The sequence below is a fragment of the Taurulus bubalis genome (genome assembly GCF_910589615.1).
Source record: "Taurulus bubalis genome assembly, chromosome: 13".
Classification (NCBI taxonomy): Eukaryota; Metazoa; Chordata; class Actinopteri; order Perciformes; family Cottidae; genus Taurulus; species Taurulus bubalis.
In genome coordinates, this window is record NC_136601.1 from 14,145,801 (window position 1) to 14,169,698 (window position 23,898).

The following is a 23,898-nucleotide window of genomic DNA, read 5'->3' on the forward strand; positions in this document are numbered from 1 at the left end:
CCTTAAATAACATCAGTGAGATTTGTATTAAAACAACTCACTTGTTTGAAGAGAGTTATAAAGCTGGGGAAACTTGAACAAATACGCATTATCCCGCTTAGATAATATGAAATATATGTCGGAGTGGGAATAATAATATATTGTTGAGAAGTGTGGAAATGTAGAGAAAACGTTGAATGTCACATAGATCCAAAGCATTGCTATCAAATTGTGAAAATGTAAAATCACGCATGTGAATATAATTTCCATAGGATGAGATTTGAAAGCCACTGCGAGATCTGCAAAGACGTTTGGAGCAGAATTCATGACTGAGCCAACGTAACTGGGGTGCTGTCTGTGGTGCTGGAATTTAAAGTATAGTGTTCAGCTGATCTCAATGGAAAGAAGAAAAGAAAGAAAGAGACATATAAAGGCAAAGACGCATATACATATTATCCTAACTCACCTCTAGAGGAGAGTCTGGTTCATCCAGGATGCTCTTCTCACTCTGTATCCGCTGCATCGTCCCTGTAGAACTGGGGTCCATTATCAGCACGTTCTGACTACCGACTCCGCCGAACTTACAGTCACTCTTTCTGGAGTCAGTCGTCCTGCACACCTCGTAGTTGTACACGTGTTGGAGAGTCCCTGTCCCCAAAGTGTCTGAGTAACGTGGTGGATAATACGGAATCACGGGGAGATTGGAGCTATACATAACGCGAGACTGTCTCCACCTGTAGATCTTCACTGATATAATAACCACTAAACACGTGATGAAGAGGAAGGACACTACAGCCAAGGCCAGCACTAAGTAGAAAGTCAGGTTGTCATTGTACTCCTTGTCTTGTGTAAAGTCAGTGAACTCAGACAGCACTTCAGGGAAGCTGTCCGCCACCGCCACGTTAACAATGACTGTAGCTGAACGAGAAGGCTGCCCGTTGTCCTCCACGATAACAGTCAGTCTTTGTTTCACAGCATCTTTATCAGTGACTTGGCGGATAGTTCTTATTTCTCCATTCTGTAAGCCCACTTCAAACAGCGCCCTGTCTGTGGCTTTCTGCAGTTTATAGGAGAGCCAGGCATTCTGTGCAGAGTCCACATCCACAGCCACCACTTTAGTGACCAGATAGCCCACATCTGCTGAACGAGGCACCAGTTCAGCCACCAGAGAGCCACCAGTCTGGACTGGGTACAGAACCTGAGGAGGGTTGTCGTTCTGGTCCTGGATCAGTACTTTCACAGTCACGTTGCTACTGAGTGGAGGGGAGCCTCCATCTTGAGCTTTGACTATCATCTGAAGCTGTTTAATTTGTTCATAATCAAAAGAACGGACAGCACTAAGAACCCCAGTTTCAGAGTTTAAAGACACATAAGTAGAGATTGGACTACCACTGACTTGTGTGTCCTCTAAAAGATACGATATTCTTGCGTTTTGATTCCAATCAGAGTCTCGCGCGCTGACAGCACATATGGAAAATCCAGGGGAATTATTCTCAGTGATGTAAGCAGAATAGCTGTTTTTATTGAATTTAGGTGCGTTGTCGTTTACGTCAGAGATTTTAAGATGCAACTTTGTTGAACTAGAAAGTGGGGGAGACCCCAAATCAGTGGCTGTTATTGTTATGTTATATTCTGAGACAGACTCTCTATCAAAATGTTGATCTGTAATTAAATTGTAATAGTTTGTTAAAGATGATTCGATCTTAAAGGGAAGTTTGCCATCAATGGAACATTTTATTTGTCCATTTGTATCAGCATCTGCATCTTTTATATTCAAAACAGCAACAGTTGTACCAGGAGGTGCATCCTCAGATACAGGGCTAGAAAATGACATAATAGTTATAATTGGGGCATTGTCGTTGACATCAAAAACATCTAATGTTATTTTACTCGTTCCGGTTAGGCCACCCTGATCCTTTGCCTCGACTCTGACCTCGTATTTTCTGTCTTTTTCATAATCTATCTGACCAGAAACAGAAACTGTGCCAGTGTGTTCATCAATACTGAATATATTTACTGCATTTCCCTTCATTTTAGACAAACTGTACGTGATGACCCCGTTTAAACCACTGTCAGCGTCCGTGGCATTAACAGTTATGATACTTGTGCCTTTCGTTGTGTTTTCCATCACAGATGCCTTATAAACAGATTGGTTAAACACGGGAACATTGTCGTTGACATCTAACACTGTGACGTCTATATTTACTGTTCCCGATCTCTGTGGTGTTCCTCCGTCCACTGCGATCAGTTTTAAAGACAGATGGGGATGTCGTTCTCTGTCTAAAGCCTTCTGGAGCACCATTTCACCATATTTACTTCCATCTGGATTTGCATGTTGCTTCAATCTAAAATTTTCGTTTGGCGACAAAACATAATCTTGCAACGCATTTTGCCCCACATCTAGATCCTCTGCACTCTGCAGTGGAAACTGGACTCCAACTACAGCTGATTCACTGATTTCAAGGCGGATAGGCGTATCTTTATTTGGGAAGACGGGAGCGTGATCATTTATATCTAAAACCTCAACAGTTATTCTGTGCAATTCGATAGGATTTTCTAAAATCACCTCAAAGCTGAAGCTACATGGAGTCACGTCTCCACAAAGCTGCTCTCGGTCAATTCTCTCATTCACGACCAGAATCCCTTTGTCTGTCTTCAGCTCGGTGTAGTGGATGTTTCCTCCGGTCACGATACGGGCCCGCCCCGAACGGAGCCTCTTCAGATCTAAACCAAGATCTTGCGCTACATTCCCGATGACAGAGCCTTTCTTCATCTCCTCTGGTATAGAATAACGAATCTGGCCACCTACCATGTTAATCGCATGAAACAGCAACACAAGCAGTCCTATCTGACGTCGTAATCCATAAAACAATCGCCATCTTGCGCATGTGAAAGAACTCCCATTTGCCATCCTGGCAAAAAAAGAATAAAAACAAAAATCTGTATCCTATCGATATGATGGCGAAGCTGGTTCTGATATAACCGGGACAACTAAACACGTCTTCAATCTTTACATGCGAGACTCTTAGACCATGTTCTCTCGTACTAAACCCCGAGCAAACACAGAGAGCCTTCTTCACTGTTTAGTCAGTTAGAGGATGGACTGAATAACGTCAGAACATACAATAATATTTGACTGACCAACAGCGTCCCTTAGAGTCCAAAAGATGAACATCATACCCCCCTGCCGCTGAGCTCTGAAGCACACAGACTGAACAAATATATATCGTGAAATTAACTCTGGAACGTCTTAATATATATATATATATATATATATATATATATATATATATATATATATATATATATATATATATATATATATATATATATATATTTTTTTTTTTTTTTTTTTTTTTTTAAAACAAATTCAGGTATTAAAGTATTATGCCATACTATGTTTAAAATGAAAACACAAAGCACTTTTCAAAATGTATTAGAAATTACATCTAATTTTAAAATAATTTGACTACAGCGCTCTCAGTCCTACAGAAGAAAAAAAATGAAGATAGAGATATTACAACTAACTTTACAAGAAACACGAAAAACCGAACTGAGTCTCTACAATGATTCAACGGTTTGTGTAGTTTAATCAAGACTGATACGGGACTTAAGCACTCTCCTCTAAAATACACTGATGCCCAACAATCCTTTATTAGGAAATGTTTAACGGCAATATGAACGGTCAGAAGGAAACAATACATTGAGAGGTCTCGTCACTATAATATGGTGAAACAAAAGAAAACTAAATATGTCAAGCAATTCACTGATACTGTATTAATCCACGTTTCTTGTTGCCTTTATGTCTGACATTTAACATAATGACAGCATTCCTTGCCAAAAGGAAATATATAACGCAATCAGAACTTTGGCAGACAACTTTGAGCAGACACGTGACGTGTGAACATAATTAATGGAGTATGGCTTTGCCTAAAACGCATGAAGGCAGTATAATATAGCTACAAAACAACGTGTGTACGGCATTCATAGAGAAGTCAATGCTTTTCAACGGTGTATTCATGGTAACGGACAAAAAGCAGCATTACACTGATCAACATGCTGTCCATGGTGCTGAAGGTGACGGCATTGCGTGCAACGATTTTTTTAATGGAAATGAATACAAACAGAGGACTATGGGTTAAACCACCGGAGCAAAATGTTTAACTCACCTCTAGAGGAGAGTCTGGCTCATCCAGGATGCTCTTCTCACTCTGTATCCGCTGCATCGTCCCTGTAGAACTGGGGTCCATTATCAGCACGTTCTGACTACCGGCTACGCCGAACTTACAGTCACTCTTTCTGGAGTCAGTCGTCCTGCACACCTCGTAGTTGTACACGTGTTGGAGAGTCCCTGTCCCCAAAGTGTCTGAGTAACGTGGTGGATAATACGGAATCACAGGGAGATTGGAGTGATACGTGACGCGAGACTGTCTCCACCTGTAGATCTTCACTGATATAATAACCACTAAACACGTGATGAAGAGGAAGGACACTACAGCCAAAGCCAGCACTAAGTAGAAAGTCAGGTTGTCATTGTACTCCTTGTCTTGTGTAAAGTCAGTGAACTCAGACAGCACTTCAGGGAAGCTGTCCGCCACCGCCACGTTAACAATGACTGTAGCTGAACGAGAGGGCTGCCCGTTGTCCTCCACGATGACAGTCAGTCTTTGTTTCACAGCATCTTTATCAGTGACTTGGCGGATAGTTCTTATTTCTCCATTCTGTAAGCCCACTTCAAACAGCGCCCTGTCTGTGGCTTTCTGCAGTTTATAGGAGAGCCAGGCATTCTGTCCAGAGTCCACATCCACAGCCACCACTTTAGTGACCAGATAGCCCACATCTGCTGAACGAGGCACCAGTTCAGCCACCAGAGAGCCACCAGTCTGGACTGGGTACAGAACCTGAGGAGGGTTGTCGTTCTGGTCCTGGATCAGTACTTTCACAGTCACGTTGCTACTGAGTGGAGGGGAGCCTCCATCTTGAGCTTTGACTACCAGCTGAAGCTGTTTAATTTGTTCATAATCAAAAGAACGAACTGCACTAATAACCCCAGTTTCAGAGTTTAAAGACACATAAGTAGAGATTGGACTACCACTGACTTGTGTGTCCTCTAAAAGATACGATATCCTTGCGTTTTGATTCCAATCAGAGTCTCGCGCGCTGACAGCAAATATGGAAAATCCAGGGGAATTATTCTCAGTGATGTAAGCAGAATAGCAGTTTTCATTGAATATGGGTGCGTTGTCGTTTACGTCAGAGATTTTAAGATGCAACTTTGTTGAGCTAAAAAGTGCTGGAGACCCCAAATCAGAGGCTGTTATTGTTATGTTATATTCTGAGACGGATTCTCTATCAAAATGTTGATCTGTAATTAAATTGTAATAGTTTGTTAAAGATGATTCGATCTTAAATGGAAGTTTTCCATCTAGAGAACATTTTATTTCTCCATTTTTATCAGCATCTGCATCTTTTATATTCAATATAGCAACAGTTGTACCAGGAGGTGCATCCTCAGATACAGGGCTAGAAAATGACATAATGTTTATAATTGGGGCATTGTCGTTGACATCAAACACATCTAATGTTATTTTGCTTGACCCTGTAAGGCCACCATGATCCTTTGCCTCTACTCTGACCTCGTATTTTCTGTCTTTTTCATAATCTATCTGTCCAGAAACAGAAACTGTGCCAGTGTGTTCATCAATACTAAACATATTTACTGCATTTCCCTTCATTTTAGACAAACTGTACGTAATGACCCGATTTAAACCACTATCAGCGTCCGTGGCATTTACAGTTATAATACTTGTGCCTTTAATTGTGTTTTCCATCACAGATGCTTTATAAACAGATTGGTTAAAGACGGGAACATTATCGTTGGCATCTAACACTGTGACGTCTATATTTACTGTTCCCGATCTCTGTGGTGTTCCTCCGTCAACTGCGATCAGTTTTAAAGACAGATGAGGATGTCGTTCTCTGTCTAAAGCCTTCTGGAGCACCATTTCACCATATTTACTTCCATCTGGATTTGCATGTTGCTTCAATATAAAATTTTCGTTTGGCGACAAAACATAATCTTGCAACGCATTTTGCCCGACATCTAGATCCTCTGCACTCTGCAGTGGAAACTGGACTCCAACTGCAGCTGATTCACTGATTTCAAGGCGGATAGGCGTATCTGTATTTGGGAAGACGGGCACGTGATCATTTATATCTAAAACCTCAACAGTTATTCTGTGCAGTTCCATAGGGTTTTCTAAAATCACCTCAAAGCTGAAGCTACATGGAGTCACGTCTCCACAAAGCTGCTCTCGGTCTATTCTCTCATTCACGACCAGAATCCCTTTGTCTGTCTTCAGCTCGGTGTAGTGGATGTTTCCTCCGGTCACGATACGGGCCCGCCCCGAACGGAGCCTCTTCAGATCTAAACCAAGATCTTGCGCTACATTCCCGATGACAGAGCCTTTCTTCATCTCCTCTGGTATAGAATAACGAATCTGGCCACCTACCATGTTAACCGCATGAAACAGCAACACAAGCAGTCCTATCTGACGTCGTAATCCATAAAACAATCGCCATCTTGCGCATGTGAAATAACTCCCATTTGCCATCCTGGCAAAAAAAAATAAAAAATCTGTATCCGATCGATATGATGGCGAAGCTGGTTCTGATATATCCGGGACACCTAAACACGTCTTCAATCTTTACATGCGAGACTCTTAGACCATGTTCTCTCGTACTAAACCCCGACCAAACACAGAGAGCCTTCTTCACTGTTTAGTCAGTTAGAGGATGGACTGAATAACGTCAGAACATACAATAATATTTGACTGACCAACAGCGTCCCTTAGAGTCTAAAAGTTGAACATCATACCCCCCTGCCGCTGAGCTCTGAAGCACACAGACTGAACAAATATATATCGTGAAAATAACTCTGGAACATCTTAAAATATATATATATATTTTTAAACAAATTCAGGTATTAAAGTATTATGCCATGCTATGTTTAAAATGAAAACACAAAGCACTTTTCAAAACGTATTAGAAATGACAACTAATTTTAAAATAATTTGACTACAGCGCTCTCAGTCCTACAGAAAAAAAAATGAAGATAGAGATATTACAACTAACTTTACAAGAAACACGAAAAACCGAACTGAGTCTCTACAATGATTCAACGGTTTGTGTAGTTTAATCAAGACTGATACGGGACTTAAGCACTCTCCTCTAAAATACACTGATGCCCAACAATTCTTTATTAGGAAATGTTTAACGGCAATATAAACGGTCAGAAGGAAACAATACATTGAGAGGTCTCGTCACTATAATATGGTGAAACAAAAGAAAACTAAATATGTCAATCAATTCACTGATACTGTATTAATCCACGTTTCTTGTTGCCTTTATGTCTGACATTTAACATAATGACAGCATTCCTTGCCAAAAGGAAATATATAACGCAATCAGAACTTTGGCAGACAACTTTGAGCAGACACGTGACATGTGAACATAATTCATGGAGTATGGCTTTGCCTAAAACGCATGAAGGCAGTATAATATAGTTACAAAACAACGTGTGTACGGCATTCATAGAGAAGTCAATGCTTTCCAACGGTGTATTCATGGTAACTGACAAAAAGCAGCATTACACTGATCAACATGCTGTCCATGGTGCTGAAGGTGACGGCATTGCGTGCAACGATTTTTTTAATGGAAATGAATACAAACAGAGGACTATGGGTTAAACCACCGGAGCAAAATGTTTAACTCACCTCTAGAGGAGAGTCTGGTTCATCCAGGATGCTCTTCTCACTCTGTATCCGCTGCATCGTCCCTGTAGAACTGGGGTCCATTATCAGCACGTTCTGACTACCGACTCCGCCGAACTTACAGTCACTCTTTCTGGAGTCAGTCGTCCTGCACACCTCGTAGTTGTACACGTGTTGGAGAGTCCCTGTCCCCAAAGTGTCTGAGTAACGTGGTGGATAATACGGAATCACAGGGAGATTGGAGTGATACGTGACGCGAGACTGTCTCCACCTGTAGATCTTCACTGATATAATAACCACTAAGCACGTGATGAAGAGGAAGGACACGACAGCCAAAGCCAGCACTAAGTAGAAAGTCAGGTTGTCATTGTACTCCTTGTCTTGTGTAAAGTCAGTGAACTCAGACAGCACTTCCGGGAAGCTGTCCGCCACCGCCACGTTAACAATGACTGTAGCTGAACGAGAGGGCTGCCCGTTGTCCTCCACGATAACAGTCAGTCTTTGTTTCACAGCATCTTTATCAGTGACTTGGCGGATAGTTCTTATTTCTCCATTCTGTAAGCCCACTTCAAACAGCGCCCTGTCTGTGGCTTTCTGCAGTTTATAGGAGAGCCAGGCATTCTGTCCAGAGTCCACATCCACAGCCACCACTTTAGTGACCAGATAGCCCACATCTGCTGAACGAGGCACCAGTTCAGCCACCAGAGAGCCACCAGTCTGGACTGGGTACAGCACCTGAGGAGGGTTGTCGTTCTGGTCCTGGATCTGTACTTTCACAGTCACGTTGCTACTGAGTGGAGGGGAGCCTCCATCTTGAGCTTTGACTACCAGCTGAAGCTGTTTAATTTGTTCATAATCAAAAGAACGAACTGCACTAATAACCCCAGTTTCAGAGTTTAAAGACACATAAGTAGAGATTGGACTACCACTGACTTGTGTGTCCTCTAAAAGATACGATATTCTTGCGTTTTGATTCCAATCAGAGTCTCGCGCGCTGACAGCAAATATGGAAAATCCAGGGGAATTATTCTCTGTGATGTAAGCAGAATAGCAGTTTTTATTGAATATAGGTGCGTTGTCGTTTACGTCAGAGATTTTAAGATGCAACTTTGTTGAGCTAGAAAGTGGGGGAGACCCCAAATCAGAGGCTGTTATTGTTATGTTATAATCTGAGACGGATTCTCTATCAAAATGTTGATCTGTAATTAAATTGTAATAGTTTGTTAAAGATGATTCGATCTTAAAGGGAAGTTTTCCATCTATATAACATTTTATTTCTCCATTAGTCTCAGAATCTGCATCTTTTATATTCAAAACAGCAACAGTTGTACCAGGAGGTGCATCCTCAGATACAGGGCTAGAAAATGACATAATGTTTATAATTGGGGCATTGTCGTTGACATCAACAACTTCGAATGTTATTTTACTCGACCCTGTTAGGCCACCCTGATCCTTTGCCTCGACTCTGACCTCGTATTTTCTGTCTTTTTCATAATCTATCTGACCAGAAACAGAAACTGTGCCAGTGTGTTCATCAATACTGAACATATTTACTGCATTTCCTTTCGTCTTCGACAAACTGTACGTAATGGCTCCATATAAACCACTATCAGCGTCCGTGGCATTAACAGTTATGATACGAGTGCCTTTCGTTGTGTTTTCCATCACAGATGCCTTATACACAGATTGGTTAAACGCGGGAGCATTATCGTTGGCATCTAACACAGTGACGTCTATATTTACTGTTCCCGATCTCTGTGGTGTTCCTCCGTCCACTGCGATCAGTTTTAAAGACAGCTGAGGATGTCGTTCTCTGTCTAAAGGCTTCTCGAGCACAATTTCAACATATTTACTTCCATCTGGATTTGCATGTTGTTTCAATATAAAATTTTCGTTTGGCGACAAAACATAATCTTGCAACGCATTTTGCCCCACATCTAGATCCTCTGCACTCTGCAGTTCAAACTGGACTCCACCTGCAGCTGATTCACTGATTTCAATGCTGATAGGCGCATCTTTATTTGGGAAGACGGGCGCGTGATCGTTTATATCTAAAACCTCAACAGTTATTCTGTGCAATTCGATAGGATTTTCTAAAATCACCTCAAAGCTGAAGCTACATGGAGTCACGTCTCCACAAAGCTGCTCTCGGTCTATTCTCTCATTCACGACCAGAATCCCTTTGTCTGTCTTCAGCTCGGTGTAGTGGATGTTTCCTCCGGTCACGATACGGGCCCGCCCCGAACGGAGCCTCTTCAGATCTAAACCAAGATCTTGCGCTACATTCCCGATGACAGAGCCTTTCTTCATCTCCTCTGGTATAGAATAACGAATCTGGCCACCTACCATGTTAACCGCATGAAACAGCAACACAAGCAGTCCTATCTGACGTCGTAATCCATAAAACAATCGCCATCTTGCGCATGTGAAAGAACAGCCAGTTGCCATCATGGCAACAAAGAATAAAAAACAAAATCTGTATCCGATCGATATGATGGCGAAGCTGGTTCTGATATAACCGTGACAAGTAAACACGTCTTCAACCTTCACATATGTGAGACCATGTTCTCGACTAAACCCCGACTAAACACAGGGAGCCTTCTTCACTGTTTCGTCAGTTGGAGGATGGACTGAATAACGTCAGCACATACAATAATATTTGACTGACCAACAGCGTCCCTTAGAGTCTAGAAGTTGAACATAAAATAAGACCTCTGCCGCTGAGCTCTGAAACACACGGACTGAACAAATATATTTTGTGAAAATAACTCTGGAACGTCTTCACATATATTTGTAAATTAAAACAAAAGTAGCTAAACATAATGTATTATGTCAGATTATTTTTTAAATGTAAACACAAAGCACTTTTCAAAACGAGTAAATGAAATCTCATGTTGAAGTCATTTGACTATAGCGCACTCAGTCCAACAGAAGAAAAAAGGAAAATAGAGAGAATGAAACTATCTTTACAGGAAACCCCTAAAACCATATTAATTAGTCCCTACAATGATTCAACGTTTTGTACAGTTTTTTCAAGAATGATACGGAAATAAGTATTGTCCTCTAAAATACACTGATACCCAACAATCCTATATAAGGACATGTGTATCGGCAATATCAACGGTCAGAAGAAACCAATGCAGAAATGTGGCTGTTCACATTAATATCGTGGGGGGAAAAAGAAAACAATTATATTTCAAAAAATGTACTGATACTGTATTCTTCAACTTGTCCTACTGCCTTTATGCCTGACGTTACCAGAATAAAGAGCACCCAGCCATGCCAAAAGGAAATACTGGATATAGAACACAATCAGAACTTTGAGCAGACACGTGGCGTGTGAAAATAACGAATGGAGTATGACTTCGCCTAAAATTCATTAAGGTATATAGTTACAAAACAAAGGTTGTATAGTGTTCATAAATAAGCCAATGCTTTCCAACGGTGTTTTTATGAGGCTGACCAAGATGCTGTCCATGGTGCTGAAAGTGACTGCATGGAGTGTAACGATTTTTTGAATGGAAATAAATACAAAAAGAGGACTAAGAGGCAAAACAACAAAGCTACATATTTAACTCACCTCTAGAGGAGAGTCTGGCTCATCCAGGATGCTCTTCTCACTCTGTATCCGCTGCATCGTCCCTGTAGAACTGGGGTCCATTATCAGCACGTTCTGACTACCGGCTGCGCCGAATTTACAGTCACTCTTTCTGGAGTCAGTCGTCCTGCACACCTCGTAGTTGTACACGTGTTGGAGAGTCCCTGTCCCCAAAGTGTCTGAGTAACGTGGTGGATAATACGGAATCACAGGGAGATTGGAGCTATACATGACGCGAGACTGTCTCCACCTGTAGATCTTCACTGATATAATAACCACTAAACACGTGATGAAGAGGAAGGACACTACAGCCAAAGCCAGCACTAAGTAGAAAGTCAGGTTGTCATTGTACTCCTTGTCTTGTGTAAAGTCAGTGAACTCAGACAGCACTTCCGGGAAGCTGTCCGCCACCGCCACGTTAACAATGACTGTAGCTGAACGAGAGGGCTGCCCGTTGTCCTCCACGATAACAGTCAGTCTTTGTTTCACAGCATCTTTATCAGTGACTTGGCGGGTAGTTCTTATTTCTCCATTCTGTAAGCCCACTTCAAACAGCGCCCTGTCTGTGGCTTTCTGCAGTTTATAGGAGAGCCAGGCATTCTGTCCAGAGTCCACATCCACAGCCACCACTTTAGTGACCAGATAGCCCACATCTGCTGAACGAGGCACCAGTTCAGCCACCAGAGAGCCACCAGTCTGGACTGGGTACAGCACCTGAGGAGGGTTGTCGTTCTGATCCTGGATCAGTACTTTCACAGTCACGTTGCGACTGAGTGGAGGGGAGCCTCCATCTTGCGCTTTGACAGTGAATACAAGTTGCTTGATCTGCTCATAATCAAATGAGCAAACTGCGTGTATTACTCCGCTTTCTGCATTTATAGAAATATATTCTGAAACTGGAGATCCACCAATCTCACACGCTTCTAAAATATAGGAAACACGGGCGTTTTGATTTTCATCCGGATCTTTAGCATCAACTCTTAGAACAGATACACCTGGAGTGTTATTCTCTGTGATGAATGCACTGTAGGATCCTCGTGTAAATACTGGGGCATTATCATTAACATCCGAGACCTTAAGATAAAAGGTTCTTTTAGTTAAGAGGGGGGGCGATCCTGCGTCTGATGCAATAACAGTGATGTTACATTCCGACAGATGTTCACGATCTAATGCAGCATCAGTCATCAATACATAATAATTTCTAACATTGGATTTAATTGTAAAAGGAACATTGCCTTCGATCGTGCAACTTACTTGTCCATTTCCGCCGGAATCAAGATCTTTAACATTGATTATGCCAATAGTTGTACCAGCAGGGGAGTCTTCTGACACAGGACTCGTGAATGACATCACGTTAATGACCGGAGCATTATCATTTACATCGATTACCTCAATGTCAACTTTGCTAGAATCTGTGAGTCCGCCTTGATCTTTGGCTTCAACCCTGAACTCAATTTTTCTGTCTTTTTCAAAATCTATTTCTTTTGCCACGTATATTATTCCAGTAGCTTCGTCTAAATCGAAAAAGTCAGCAGTCCCTGCTTTTGATTTTGAAAATGAATACGCTATCTTTCCGTTTAAACCGCTATCAATGTCGCTTGCATTTACAGTGACAATGCGAGTCCCTTTTGGTGCATTTTCAACCACCATGCCCTTATACAGTGACTGGTTAAAGACAGGAGCATTATCGTTGCTATCTAGAATGTGGACATCTATATTTACTGTACCCGATCTCTGTGGATTTCCGCCGTCCACAGCCAACAGTTTTAGAGACAGACGTGGCTGTTCTTCTCTGTCTAAGGGTTTCTGAAGCACCATTTCAGCATATTTACTCCCGTCCGGATTGACGTGTTGTTTTAAAACAAAATTGTCGTTCGAAGTTAAAATGTAGTCCTGCAGACCATTTTCCCCAACATCAGCGTCGTCCGCAATCTCTAAAGCAAAACGAGAACCAAGCACAGCGGATTCGCTAATTTCAAATTTTAGATTGCTGTTTTGGAAAGTGGGAGCGTTGTCGTTTGTGTCCAACACTTCTATGGTCACAGGGTGCAACTCCATTGGTTTTTCCAACAAAATCTCAAAGGTAAAGCTACACGGTGTTACCTCTCCACAAAGCTGCTCTCGGTCTATTCTCTCGTGCACAACCAAAGTCCCTTTGTCTGTCTTCAGCTCGGCGTACTGGATGTTTTCTCCGGTAACGATGCGGGCCCGGCCAGTACGGAGCCTCTTTAGATCCAAACCGAGGTCTTGTGCAATATTACCAACAAGGGACCCTTTCTTCATCTCCTCTGGGATTGAATACCGGATCTGTGCCTCCATTTGATGGACAAAAATACATTGAAAAATAAACAGATACACTGCTCCTCGCAATTGTCCAAACAATCGCCATGTTGGTCCTCCGTCACGACAATTTTCTTTAAATGCCATTTGAGAACCAAGTCTTAAAGCAAACTGAACAATTCATTAAATAGTTCAACTCACGGAGGTAAACGCATACAATCCAAGTAAATTCCGAATACGCTAGAAGTGTCAACTGTGTCTCCGATGAGCCTCAGCTCGTATGAAACAAATATCATATCCTCTTCTATGACGCAGTGACAGAGGAGGGCGAAGCACTGGCTCACACTGCAGGGTGAATTGATTTACCAGGCAATAGCGTCACTTAGAGGATAAAACACGAAACTTGTATAACCGGATGGTGTGTGTATATATATATATATATATATATATATATATATATATATATATATATATATATATATATATATATATATATATTATCAACTTAATTTAGCTAAATGTAATGCTACGCATGTTATTGTGTTCTTCATGAGTTAAGAGATACAATCAGTTAATAGATAAAATGTCGTGTTCGTTGTCAGGGAAACATCTGCATCACATTTTAAACTACTCTACTACTATTTTTTTGTGGGCAAAAATAATAAACTTGTCAGACGATCCATTACATGTGCCATTGTCTGTATAAAATATTGACAGAACCTCAGCAATGTAAATAAATTAAATACAAAAAAATAGAGTATTTCCCTATGATGTGCAGTGCACTGCGAACATAGATAGAAGGGAGGCAGTAGTACAATAATACATGTATATATATATATATATATATATATATATATATATATATATATATATATATATATATATATATATATATATATATATATATATATATATATATATTGTCGTTCTGAGTAAAAATGTAGTCCTGCAGACCGTTTTCCCCAACATCAGCGTCGTTTACAAACCTCAAAAACAAAAATACAAAGCAAATAAGAAAAATATTCAACATGAAATAATGATAATTATTAGTGTTTGTATTATTACGCTTATTCATGACATTGTGAAATTAAATTCAACGGGGATTTCTTCCAAGTAAAGCCAGCGCAACGTCTTCATGAAAACTGTTTCTCAGTGCAATTGATTATTTCAGGACCATGGAGAGCAAAATCACTGCACGCTTTTAATACCCCACTATCCTCGCTACAAATATTTGTATCAGTCAAAACACATGCACGTAAACCTTCTAACACGATTATATAATACTAGCTGATATAAAAGCTGATATAATTTGCGTGAAGTCAAACAGACCAACTTACCAGAGTAGACGTGTAAGAAACTGAGGACGGCTGCTCTCCATTCTGCAGATGTTCAGTTCCAGCGTCATCCACACTAACCAAACTTTGACTCAAGGGTTGCACATACTTTATGTCACTCTTTCTGGAGTCAGTCGTCCTGCACACCTCGTAGTTGTACACGTGTTGGAGAGTCCCTGTCCCCAAAGTGTCTGAGTAACGTGGTGGATAATACGGAATCACAGGGAGATTGGAGTGATACGTGACGCGAGACTGTCTCCACCTGTAGATCTTCACTGATATAATAACCACTAAACACGTGATGAAGAGGAAGGACACGACAGCCAAAGCCAGCACTAAGTAGAAAGTCAGGTTGTCATTGTACTCCTTGTCTTGTGTAAAGTCAGTGAACTCAGACAGCACTTCAGGGAAGCTGTCCGCCACCGCCACGTTAACAATGACTGTAGCTGAACGAGAGGGCTGCCCGTTGTCCTCCACGATAACAGTCAGTCTTTGTTTCACAGCATCTTTATCAGTGACTTGGCGGATAGTTCTTATTTCTCCATTCTGTAAGCCCACTTCAAACAGCGCCCTGTCTGTGGCTTTCTGCAGTTTATAGGAGAGCCAGGCATTCTGTCCAGAGTCCACATCCACAGCCACCACTTTAGTGACCAGATAGCCCACATCTGCTGAACGAGGCACCAGTTCAGCCACCAGAGAGCCACCAGTCTGGACTGGGTACAGCACCTGAGGAGGGTTGTCGTTCTGGTCCTGGACACGTACCATTACAGTTGTGTTACTATTTAGAGGTGGCGACCCTCCATCCTGCGCTCGGACTTGTATTTTGTACTCTTTGACTTGTTCAAAGTCAAGTGAACGCAAAGACTGAATGACTCCACTTTCCGTATTAATGGAGAAATAGGTGGATACCGGATTTCCATTAACTTCTCCGTCAGTAAGAAAATATGATACCCGTGCATTCTGACCCTGATCGGGATCAGTTGCGTGGATCTGCAAAAGAGCTACACCAGGTGAATTGTTTTCCATTACCTGCGTGTTGTAAAGACTCTGGCTGAAAGTTGGTGCGTTGTCATTAATATCAGTAACGTCTAACACCACAGTCTTTCTGCTTGATAAGGCAGGGAAGCCCTCATCTGTGGCAGTGAGAGTGATGTTGTACTTAGAAAGTTTTTCTTGGTCAAGGATTTGCTCCGTAACCAATGTGTAATAGTTTCGGAGAGACGACTTAATTTTGAACGGGAGATTTTCATCAATATTTAAATTAACTTGGCCATTTTTCCCGGAATCTTTATCTTGAACACTAATTAACGCCACAACCGTGCCAGGGAGGGAATCCTCTGAAATTTTACCCGAAAAGGAAGCCATTGTGATTATTGGACTGTTATCATTTACATCTGCTATTTCGATTATTAATTTGCTGGCGCCCACTACACCCCATGGGTCTTTTGCTTGAAGGTTTATTTCATAATTTGGAGACACTTCGTAATCGATGTCGCCGGTGAGTTTAACCTCTCCCGTGTAATAATTGATTTCGAAAGGACAGGACAAATCCTCCTCTAAGTGAGTGAAATAATATGTAACGTTGCCATTGTAACCTTGGTCCGCATCTACAGCACTGACTTTAGCAATACGTGTGCCTCGCAAAACATTTTCCAAGACAGATGCTTTGTATACGGACTGCGTAAAAACGGGTGCGTTGTCGTTTGCGTCCAAAACAGCTATATGTATCTTTACTGTGCCAGACCTCTGCGGTTCCCCGCCATCTACCGCCGTTAAAATAAGCGCATGATCGCTTTGCTTCTCGCGGTCCAAACCAGTCTGAAGCATCATTTCAGCATATTTACTCCCATCTGTGCGAGTGTGTTGTTTCAGGACAAAATGACGATTTTCCTTTAAAGAGTAACTTTGCAGTGAATTTATTCCTACGTCAGGATCAGCTGCGCTTTCAAGGAGGAATACTGTCCCTGTGGGCGTTGATTCGCTTATTTCCAAATTAATCTCCTTTTTAGGAAAAGACGGAGCATGATCGTTTACATCTTGTATTTCTATGGTTATGGAAAACAATTCAAGAGGATCTTCGAGGACAATTTCTAGACTAAAACTACACGGTGATTTCTTGGCGCATAATTTTTCTCTATCAATTCTTTCATTGACGACAATATGCCCTTTGTTCTGGTTCAGCGCTACATATTGGTAATCATCGTCTATAACAAGTCGAGCCCGACCAGAAACCAACCTTTTGACATCCAAGCCCAGGTCTTTTGCAACGTCTCCGACAAACAGTCCTTTTCTCATCTCCTCTGGTATAGAATAACGAATTTGTCCACTAACCGCAGCAACAAGGCAGAACAGCAAAATGGAGACTTTCCAATCCGATGAGATGCTTTTGCTCTTCAGAATATCCATTTCTTCCCATGAATATCAGCTCCAAAATGAAACAGTTATCCGTATAAGGAGAGATGCCTCGTATCTCGATTACAAAATTAACAGTAACTCTGTGTCCCTCAAATCCACACAATGACAACATCTACAACAGAACCTTGCGGGATATCTCTCGCCCATTCCCCTCGAAGACGGGCGGTGACTTGTGATACATCTGACGTAAGACGAATCAAAGTATGCTTAGGCAACAGCACCACCAACAGTGACTAAGAGAAACAACATCATCATCATCATCATCATCATCATCATCATCAGATGATGATCATGTGTGGACCCTTCCTACCTAATTTGTAATAACAGGAATGAACAACATCCAAATTAATAAAATAAAAGAGCTTAAAATAATGTCTAAAATGCCACACTATGTGTTTTCTTAGTTTCAGAATGCAGGTTGGTTAGCCTAGGAATACTTTGTATTGTGTTTGGAAGTAGTGGTTCAGTTATCATACAATGACAGATAGATAGATAGATAGATAGATAGATAGATAGATAGATAGATAGATAGATAGATAGATAGATAGATAGATAGATAGATAGATAGATAGATAGATAGATAGATAGATAGATAGATAGATAGATAGATTTTTCTTCCCTGATGCAATCAGACTGTGACCTACATTTGAGCAGTGGAGTCCATCTAGTACTCCTGTTACGCTCAACCACGAGCATGAACGAATACTGACACATATCACAGCAGTATATTTCTTCTCCATGTCGACATAATGTTCGCATAACAAGGAATGTGTATTTATTTTTAGTAGGTCACTATAATGCCTGTTCAAATACCATATTAGCATACTGCTGCAGAAAATAACATTCTGCACATCATGATATTGCATTATTCAGGCAATGACTGAACATCAGGATGATTAATATGCATGTAGTTTAAAACCTCGAGTGGAATCACACAACACACAAAAATAAGAGCAATGCAGCTGCCTGCGCTCCAAAATGGCAGCCCAAAATCTCAGTCTTGTATGACTTTAAAAGCAACATTTGGAAAGATGTGTGTCTAAGCAACATTTATATTGTTAGCTAGATGATACAGTCTGTGTACTGAAGATAGATGCAAAGGAAGAGAGCGAGAGTAAAGAAAAGACATGGGATATGAATCTCATTCTGCGAAAGATGTGATTGACTGAGTTTGACTGTGGTGTTGATAAAGATGCAATACCAACATTGCATAGATCTTTTTGACATTTAAAGAAGATGAAAATGAAATTCATCTTACCTGCTGGAAATTTGACGTGTTATTCAAGGAGTGAACCAAAAAAGAAAAGGAGAAAAGAGATACAGTTAGTGTGAGTCCTAAAAAATAAAGCTCATCTTGTCATAATTTAATTACATTAAAAGGCATTGTACACACATCAACAGTGAAATATTGACTCATTGGTTTGATCTTGTGATATAGTTCATCAATTGCACAAAGCAGTTTCATTCTTGACTTAGTAAAACTTGCTCTTGCTAAATAATAATAAGCTACTGTCAACAAAGAGCTTCAACCTGCTCAGTTCTGTTCCAGAATATTGTCAGCAAATCAGCTCTGTTCTTCCTTTTTAAATTGAGTCTTCAGAGGGCTTTGACTGTCCATTGGCAGCAGGTACCTTAGATCTGTTGAAATGCTTTCACGGAAAGAGAGCTATCACCTCTTATTTAACCTGGAGTTGTATACATGTTTTCCAATAACTTTTAGCTCTATTTTGGAGCATTTCAAATACAGTACACTATGCTTCCAACCAAAGTAGAATGCCATAATCTACTAAAGTGACAAATTGACAAGAAAAGTATGACCTAGAGAGAGATATCATTATACACAAATATAGAGCAATGCAGCAGGAAAAAAAAACACTCCTGATACATTTGAAATGTCTCAACAGATTTCCAACATTTCATCCCTTACTTTGCACAATATTTCTATGAAACAAAAATAACTTGATGCTTGTGCTAATTAAAACTAGCCATGCTTTGAAAGTGACATACTTTTCTGTCATTCTCCAATTGTGTCAACCACACTGCTTCAAACAGTGATCCGGTAACCCAGATAGCAATGCACACAAATGAAGCATTGCTTGTTTTTCCACCTCCTTCCATGACTGAAATTAGGAGCACAGATGAGCCTGCAGCTGTAACACGATTCAGCAACACATGAATTCACATGGGAATTATTTTGATGACAAAACCTCTCTGCTTCATAACCACGACACAGTCAGTAGCAGGCAGGTACACACACACACACACACACACACACACACACACACACACACACACGCATGCACGCACACACACACACACGCACGCACACGCACACCATTTGTATGTTGTGTAAGACTCAAACCTATCGTCTGAGTGCAGATCCCCACTACAATACCTTTCAAGATTCATACATATGAAAGCATTTAGTTTTACATTGCTTTTGACTTTAAGTGCTTCATTTTAGCAGTACTGTATTATATTTAGTTTCTTACTGTGTGATGTCTGAACCCTTTATGTGTCTTAATGCTAAGGGGCTTTGTAAAAGTATAATTTACAGTCAATCTAAAAACGTATAGTTTAAAGAACCAAATGAACTAAATAATCACTATTACTGTTGTAATGTCTTATAGCAGTAGTGGCAGCAATGTGTTTGAGATGTAAGAGCATGTTTTACTGCAAATACATCCGTTTGAGTCTTTGTTAGTCGTTTTTATTTTATTTTTAACTTGAATTTTTGTTGTGATGGCCATTAGTTCTGGTTTGGACTACATGCATGTCCTTTTCATGTTCTTTGCCGAAGGTCATGGGCAAATGGTGAAGTGAGACACAATCTTCTCTTCAAGTTTATTTTTCATCAGGATACACTCATCACATATTGTTCCATTTATAGCATAGTGCAAAGGTTTTATTCTGTCTCAGTCAGACAATACATCATCTATCATTTTGAGAAAACATAACATGGCATTCTCAACTCGGCTGCAGTGTACTCCAAGTCCAAAAATAGAAAATGAATAAAGGTGTGAAGTCTGTTTTACACAAAAACATGAACAAAGGCAAAGATAAATAGGGACAACGCAATACTATTAACAGCTGTAATTACAGTTCCTCTACTGTATTGTTGTCATAAAACCAAAGATGCAGTGATAAATAGAGTAGTCAGATAGTATCCATGCATTTAACAAAACAATATAGAGAGACAACAAAAAGATTAGAGTAGAATAATTAGAAGAGGCAGGCAAACAAAAGAGGCCTAATTAGGTCACAAGTAAACTGTCTGTTATTTATTTATTTTCAATCCTAGATAAGAAATTAAATAAATAAAAACAAAAAATATTGTAAATAGTATAACAAATGTATTTGTTCTAATATGCTTCTATTTTCGAAAATATTTCACAATACAGCATATTTACACGGGGGTTAGGTTTCCCTCGATATTCAGGTGATTGGGGATACAGTTGAGGTTATTAGCAAAACTCCAAGAACATTACAAAACATTTCCAACAAGGCATCGACAGCATATTCACGCACAAATACAAGTGCAACATATTTGGCAGGCAAAGGGTCTAAACTTAATTCAGCGCACTGGGATTATTTTACAATTTCCTTAACATATTGTTATTGCCGACTCTCATTGGACCACGTAACAAGGATGCGGTGCACCTGCCCTCACCTTCAGAGTAGCTCGGTCACTCGCCTGCCTTAGTGTGTTTTTTTGATAGGCTGCGCTTCTTTGCTTCAGTGTGTCAGTGTCTGTGCTAGAACCGAAACGAAAATCGCCTCTCCACGACCCTGTGGTCAAGAAGGAATCATACCGCTCATCTTTTAGCAGGGTCCCACAACGGCTTAAATCCGTGAAAGGAGGGAGGTAGGCTGTGGGGAAAACGGGGAGACTATCGGTGGTAGACCGGTAAACATAACTACGCCTGCAAAGCTTAAAATAAAACACCCCAATGATTAAGACGATTAAAAGAGAGGAAACGGTTGCAAGAGCGATAATCAAATATAGCGTTAAGTTATCGGTGTCCTGTGACTCATCCGCAAACTCAAAGAGTTCGTTTAAAACAGGCAGCCCATCACCAATCATTACGTGCACAGTAGCTGTGGCGGAGAGAGACGCATGCCCATTATCTGTTATTGACACGACAACAGTTTGTTTCGGTTCATCGTCCTCCGTGAATGTTCGGACAGTTCGGATTTCTCCTGTATGCAGACCGACCACAAACAAGTTAGGCCGCGTTGCTTTGATTATTCTGTAAGAGAGCCATGCGTTATGACCAGAGTCGGCGTCCACAGCAACCACCTTAGTGACCAGGTAACCTCTTGGCGCTTCAATTGGCACCATGTCCTCAGCAATGAACCCGGTGGTTTGGACAGGATACAAGACAACAGGCGCATTGTCATTCTGGTCCATAATAAACACGTTAACAGTACAGGTGGTGGAGAGTGGAGGGTCGCCTCCATCTCGAGCTGTCACCTTGATCTGAAAGTGTACTGACTGTTCGTAATCGAAGAGGCGTGACGTGAAGAGCTCACCAGTGTCAGAGTTGATGGTGAGGAAGGAGGACACTTCTGACTTTGTGTCCTTTGATATTTCGTACCGAATTTTAGCATTAGATTCGTTGTCAATGTCCATTGCTTTTATTTTCATGACAAACGTGCCAACGGGTTGGTTTTCCAAGATGTTGGCATCACACTCGCTCTGCGTAAAAGTTGGAGGGTTATCATTTATATCATTGACCAAGATTGTTATAACTTTAACACTGGAGAGTGGGGGAGCGCCTGCATCAGCGGCCGTGACTGTGATGTTATACTCGGATTGAAGTTCTCTGTCTAGTATTCCATCAGTCACTAACATGTAATAGTGTTTTACCTCTGATACTAATTTAAATGGTACGTCGTCTGGTATTGTGCACGTGATGCGCCCACTGCTTCCGGTGTCCAAGTCATACACATTAATCAGAGCAACCATAGTTCCTGGTTTAGAGTCTTCCGCCACGTTAGAAGAGGCTGACTTTACTTCTATCATTGGTTTGTTGTCATTTACGTCAATGACGTCTATTATAAGTTTACAGTGAGACGCCTGGCCACCCCCATCTTTAGCCTGAACATCCAGCTCGTGCGTGCTAGCCTCTTCATAGTCAATGACACCTGCCAGGCGAACTTCTCCGCTCAGAGGGTTAATTTCAATAACTCCTCCCATCTTGTCTGACAGGTGACTGAAAGAGAAAGTTATCTCTCCGTAAACACCTTCATCTGAGTCCGTGGCATTCAGTGTTGCTATGACAGTCCCTATGGCAGAGTTCTCAAACACAGATGCTTTGTAAGCCCGTTGGCTAAAAACTGGGACATTGTCATTGGCATCCAAAACACGGATATGAATAGACGCAGTTCCTGATCTGACTGGATTTCCCCCGTCGATTCCATTGATTTTCAGTACATGTTCAGCTTGTGCCTCCCGGTCCAACGCCTTTTTAAGAACTAGTTCCGGACAAGCATTGCCGTTTATTTGGGTACTCATTTCCAGTGCAAAATGATTATTCGGGCTCAGTTTATATTCACGGACTGAGTTGGTTCCCAGATCGGGGTCATGCGCGCTCTCCAACGGAAAGCGCCTCCCCAGAACAGTGGATTCGACTAAATCTAGTTGTATCTCCCCTGCAGCGAACACTGGGCTGTTGTCATTTATATCTGCAATATCCAAAACTATGCTGTAAGCTTGAAGGGGATCTTCAAGTAGGAGCTGGTACTGCAGGATGCAGACACTGGCTTGCACGCACAGCTCCTCTCGGTCTATCCGTTGGCTGATCAAAAGATTGCCTGACGCAGTGTCCAGTTCACACAGCTGACTAGTTCCTTCGGCAACAACGCGGGCTCGACGAACGTCAAGATCCGTCACTTTCAGCGCCAGATCCCGCGCAACATTCCCGATAACCGATCCCCGCAGCATCTCCTCTGGAAGGATGTAACGGACTTCTCCAAAAGAAACACCAAAAAGGAGGCAAAACCATAAAAAATGTAGCCGCGGTTTAAAGTTTAATCGCGGATCCATGATTAAACATGCTTTCAGAAAAAGATGTACTGTCGACATTATAGCTAAATTCTAAACACATACATCCAAATATCAAACTGAAAATGCTGCTGTAATCCAACGGTTGTCTGCTTCTCTCGCTGAGTTAATCATGCTCTATTAGGGAAGCTGTCTGCTCGGATTCCTCTCTCTCTGTCCCCATTTCACTGCCTCTCTCTCTCTCTCTCTCTCTCTCTCTCTCTCTCTCTCTCTCTCTCTCTCTCTCTCTCTCTCTCTCTCTCTCTCTCTCTCTCTCTCTCTCTCTCTCTCTCTCTCTCTCTCTCTCTCTCTCTCTCTCTCTCTCTCTCTCTCTCTCTCTCTCTCTCTCTCTCTCTCTCTCTCTCTCTCTCTCTCTCATCCACCCACACATACACAAACAGCATGCATACACAGCCCTCGGCTCTAACCCAATACTCCAGTTCCACTGACACAAATGATGTGAGACACGCTATA

General features: G+C 41.3%; 5 protein-coding genes across 5 annotated transcripts; all 5 read right to left on the bottom strand.

The window, feature by feature from the left end:
- Window positions 1–436: 436 nt before the first annotated feature.
- On the bottom strand, window positions 437–2,791 carry LOC306745590 (protocadherin gamma-A11-like; the record flags this gene model as incomplete). The annotated part of the gene is made up of 1 exon (XM_079228407.1): window positions 437–2,791. The coding sequence occupies one exon, from the start codon at window positions 2,789–2,791 to the stop codon at window positions 437–439; it is 2,355 nt and encodes a 784-aa protein (XP_079084533.1).
- A 1,348-nt stretch (window positions 2,792–4,139) lies between these two features.
- Window positions 4,140–6,494, bottom strand: LOC306745591 (protocadherin gamma-A3-like; the record flags this gene model as incomplete). The annotated part of the gene is made up of 1 exon (XM_079228408.1): window positions 4,140–6,494. The coding sequence occupies one exon, from the start codon at window positions 6,492–6,494 to the stop codon at window positions 4,140–4,142; it is 2,355 nt and encodes a 784-aa protein (XP_079084534.1).
- A 1,251-nt stretch (window positions 6,495–7,745) lies between these two features.
- Window positions 7,746–10,100, bottom strand: LOC306745589 (protocadherin gamma-A11-like; the record flags this gene model as incomplete). Its single annotated transcript, XM_079228406.1, has 1 exon — window positions 7,746–10,100. The coding sequence occupies one exon, from the start codon at window positions 10,098–10,100 to the stop codon at window positions 7,746–7,748; it is 2,355 nt and encodes a 784-aa protein (XP_079084532.1).
- A 1,222-nt stretch (window positions 10,101–11,322) lies between these two features.
- LOC306745948 (protocadherin gamma-A4-like) lies at window positions 11,323–15,989 on the bottom strand (the record flags this gene model as incomplete). Its single annotated transcript, XM_079228813.1, has 2 exons — window positions 11,323–12,218; window positions 15,842–15,989. The coding sequence occupies 2 exons, from the start codon at window positions 15,987–15,989 to the stop codon at window positions 11,323–11,325; spliced, it is 1,044 nt and encodes a 347-aa protein (XP_079084939.1).
- A 5,017-nt stretch (window positions 15,990–21,006) lies between these two features.
- On the bottom strand, window positions 21,007–23,427 carry LOC306745949 (protocadherin gamma-A4-like; the record flags this gene model as incomplete). The annotated part of the gene is made up of 2 exons (XM_079228814.1): window positions 21,007–21,780; window positions 21,853–23,427. 2 exons carry the CDS (start codon window positions 23,425–23,427, stop codon window positions 21,007–21,009), a joined length of 2,349 nt encoding a protein of 782 aa, XP_079084940.1.
- Window positions 23,428–23,898: the final 471 nt, after the last annotated feature.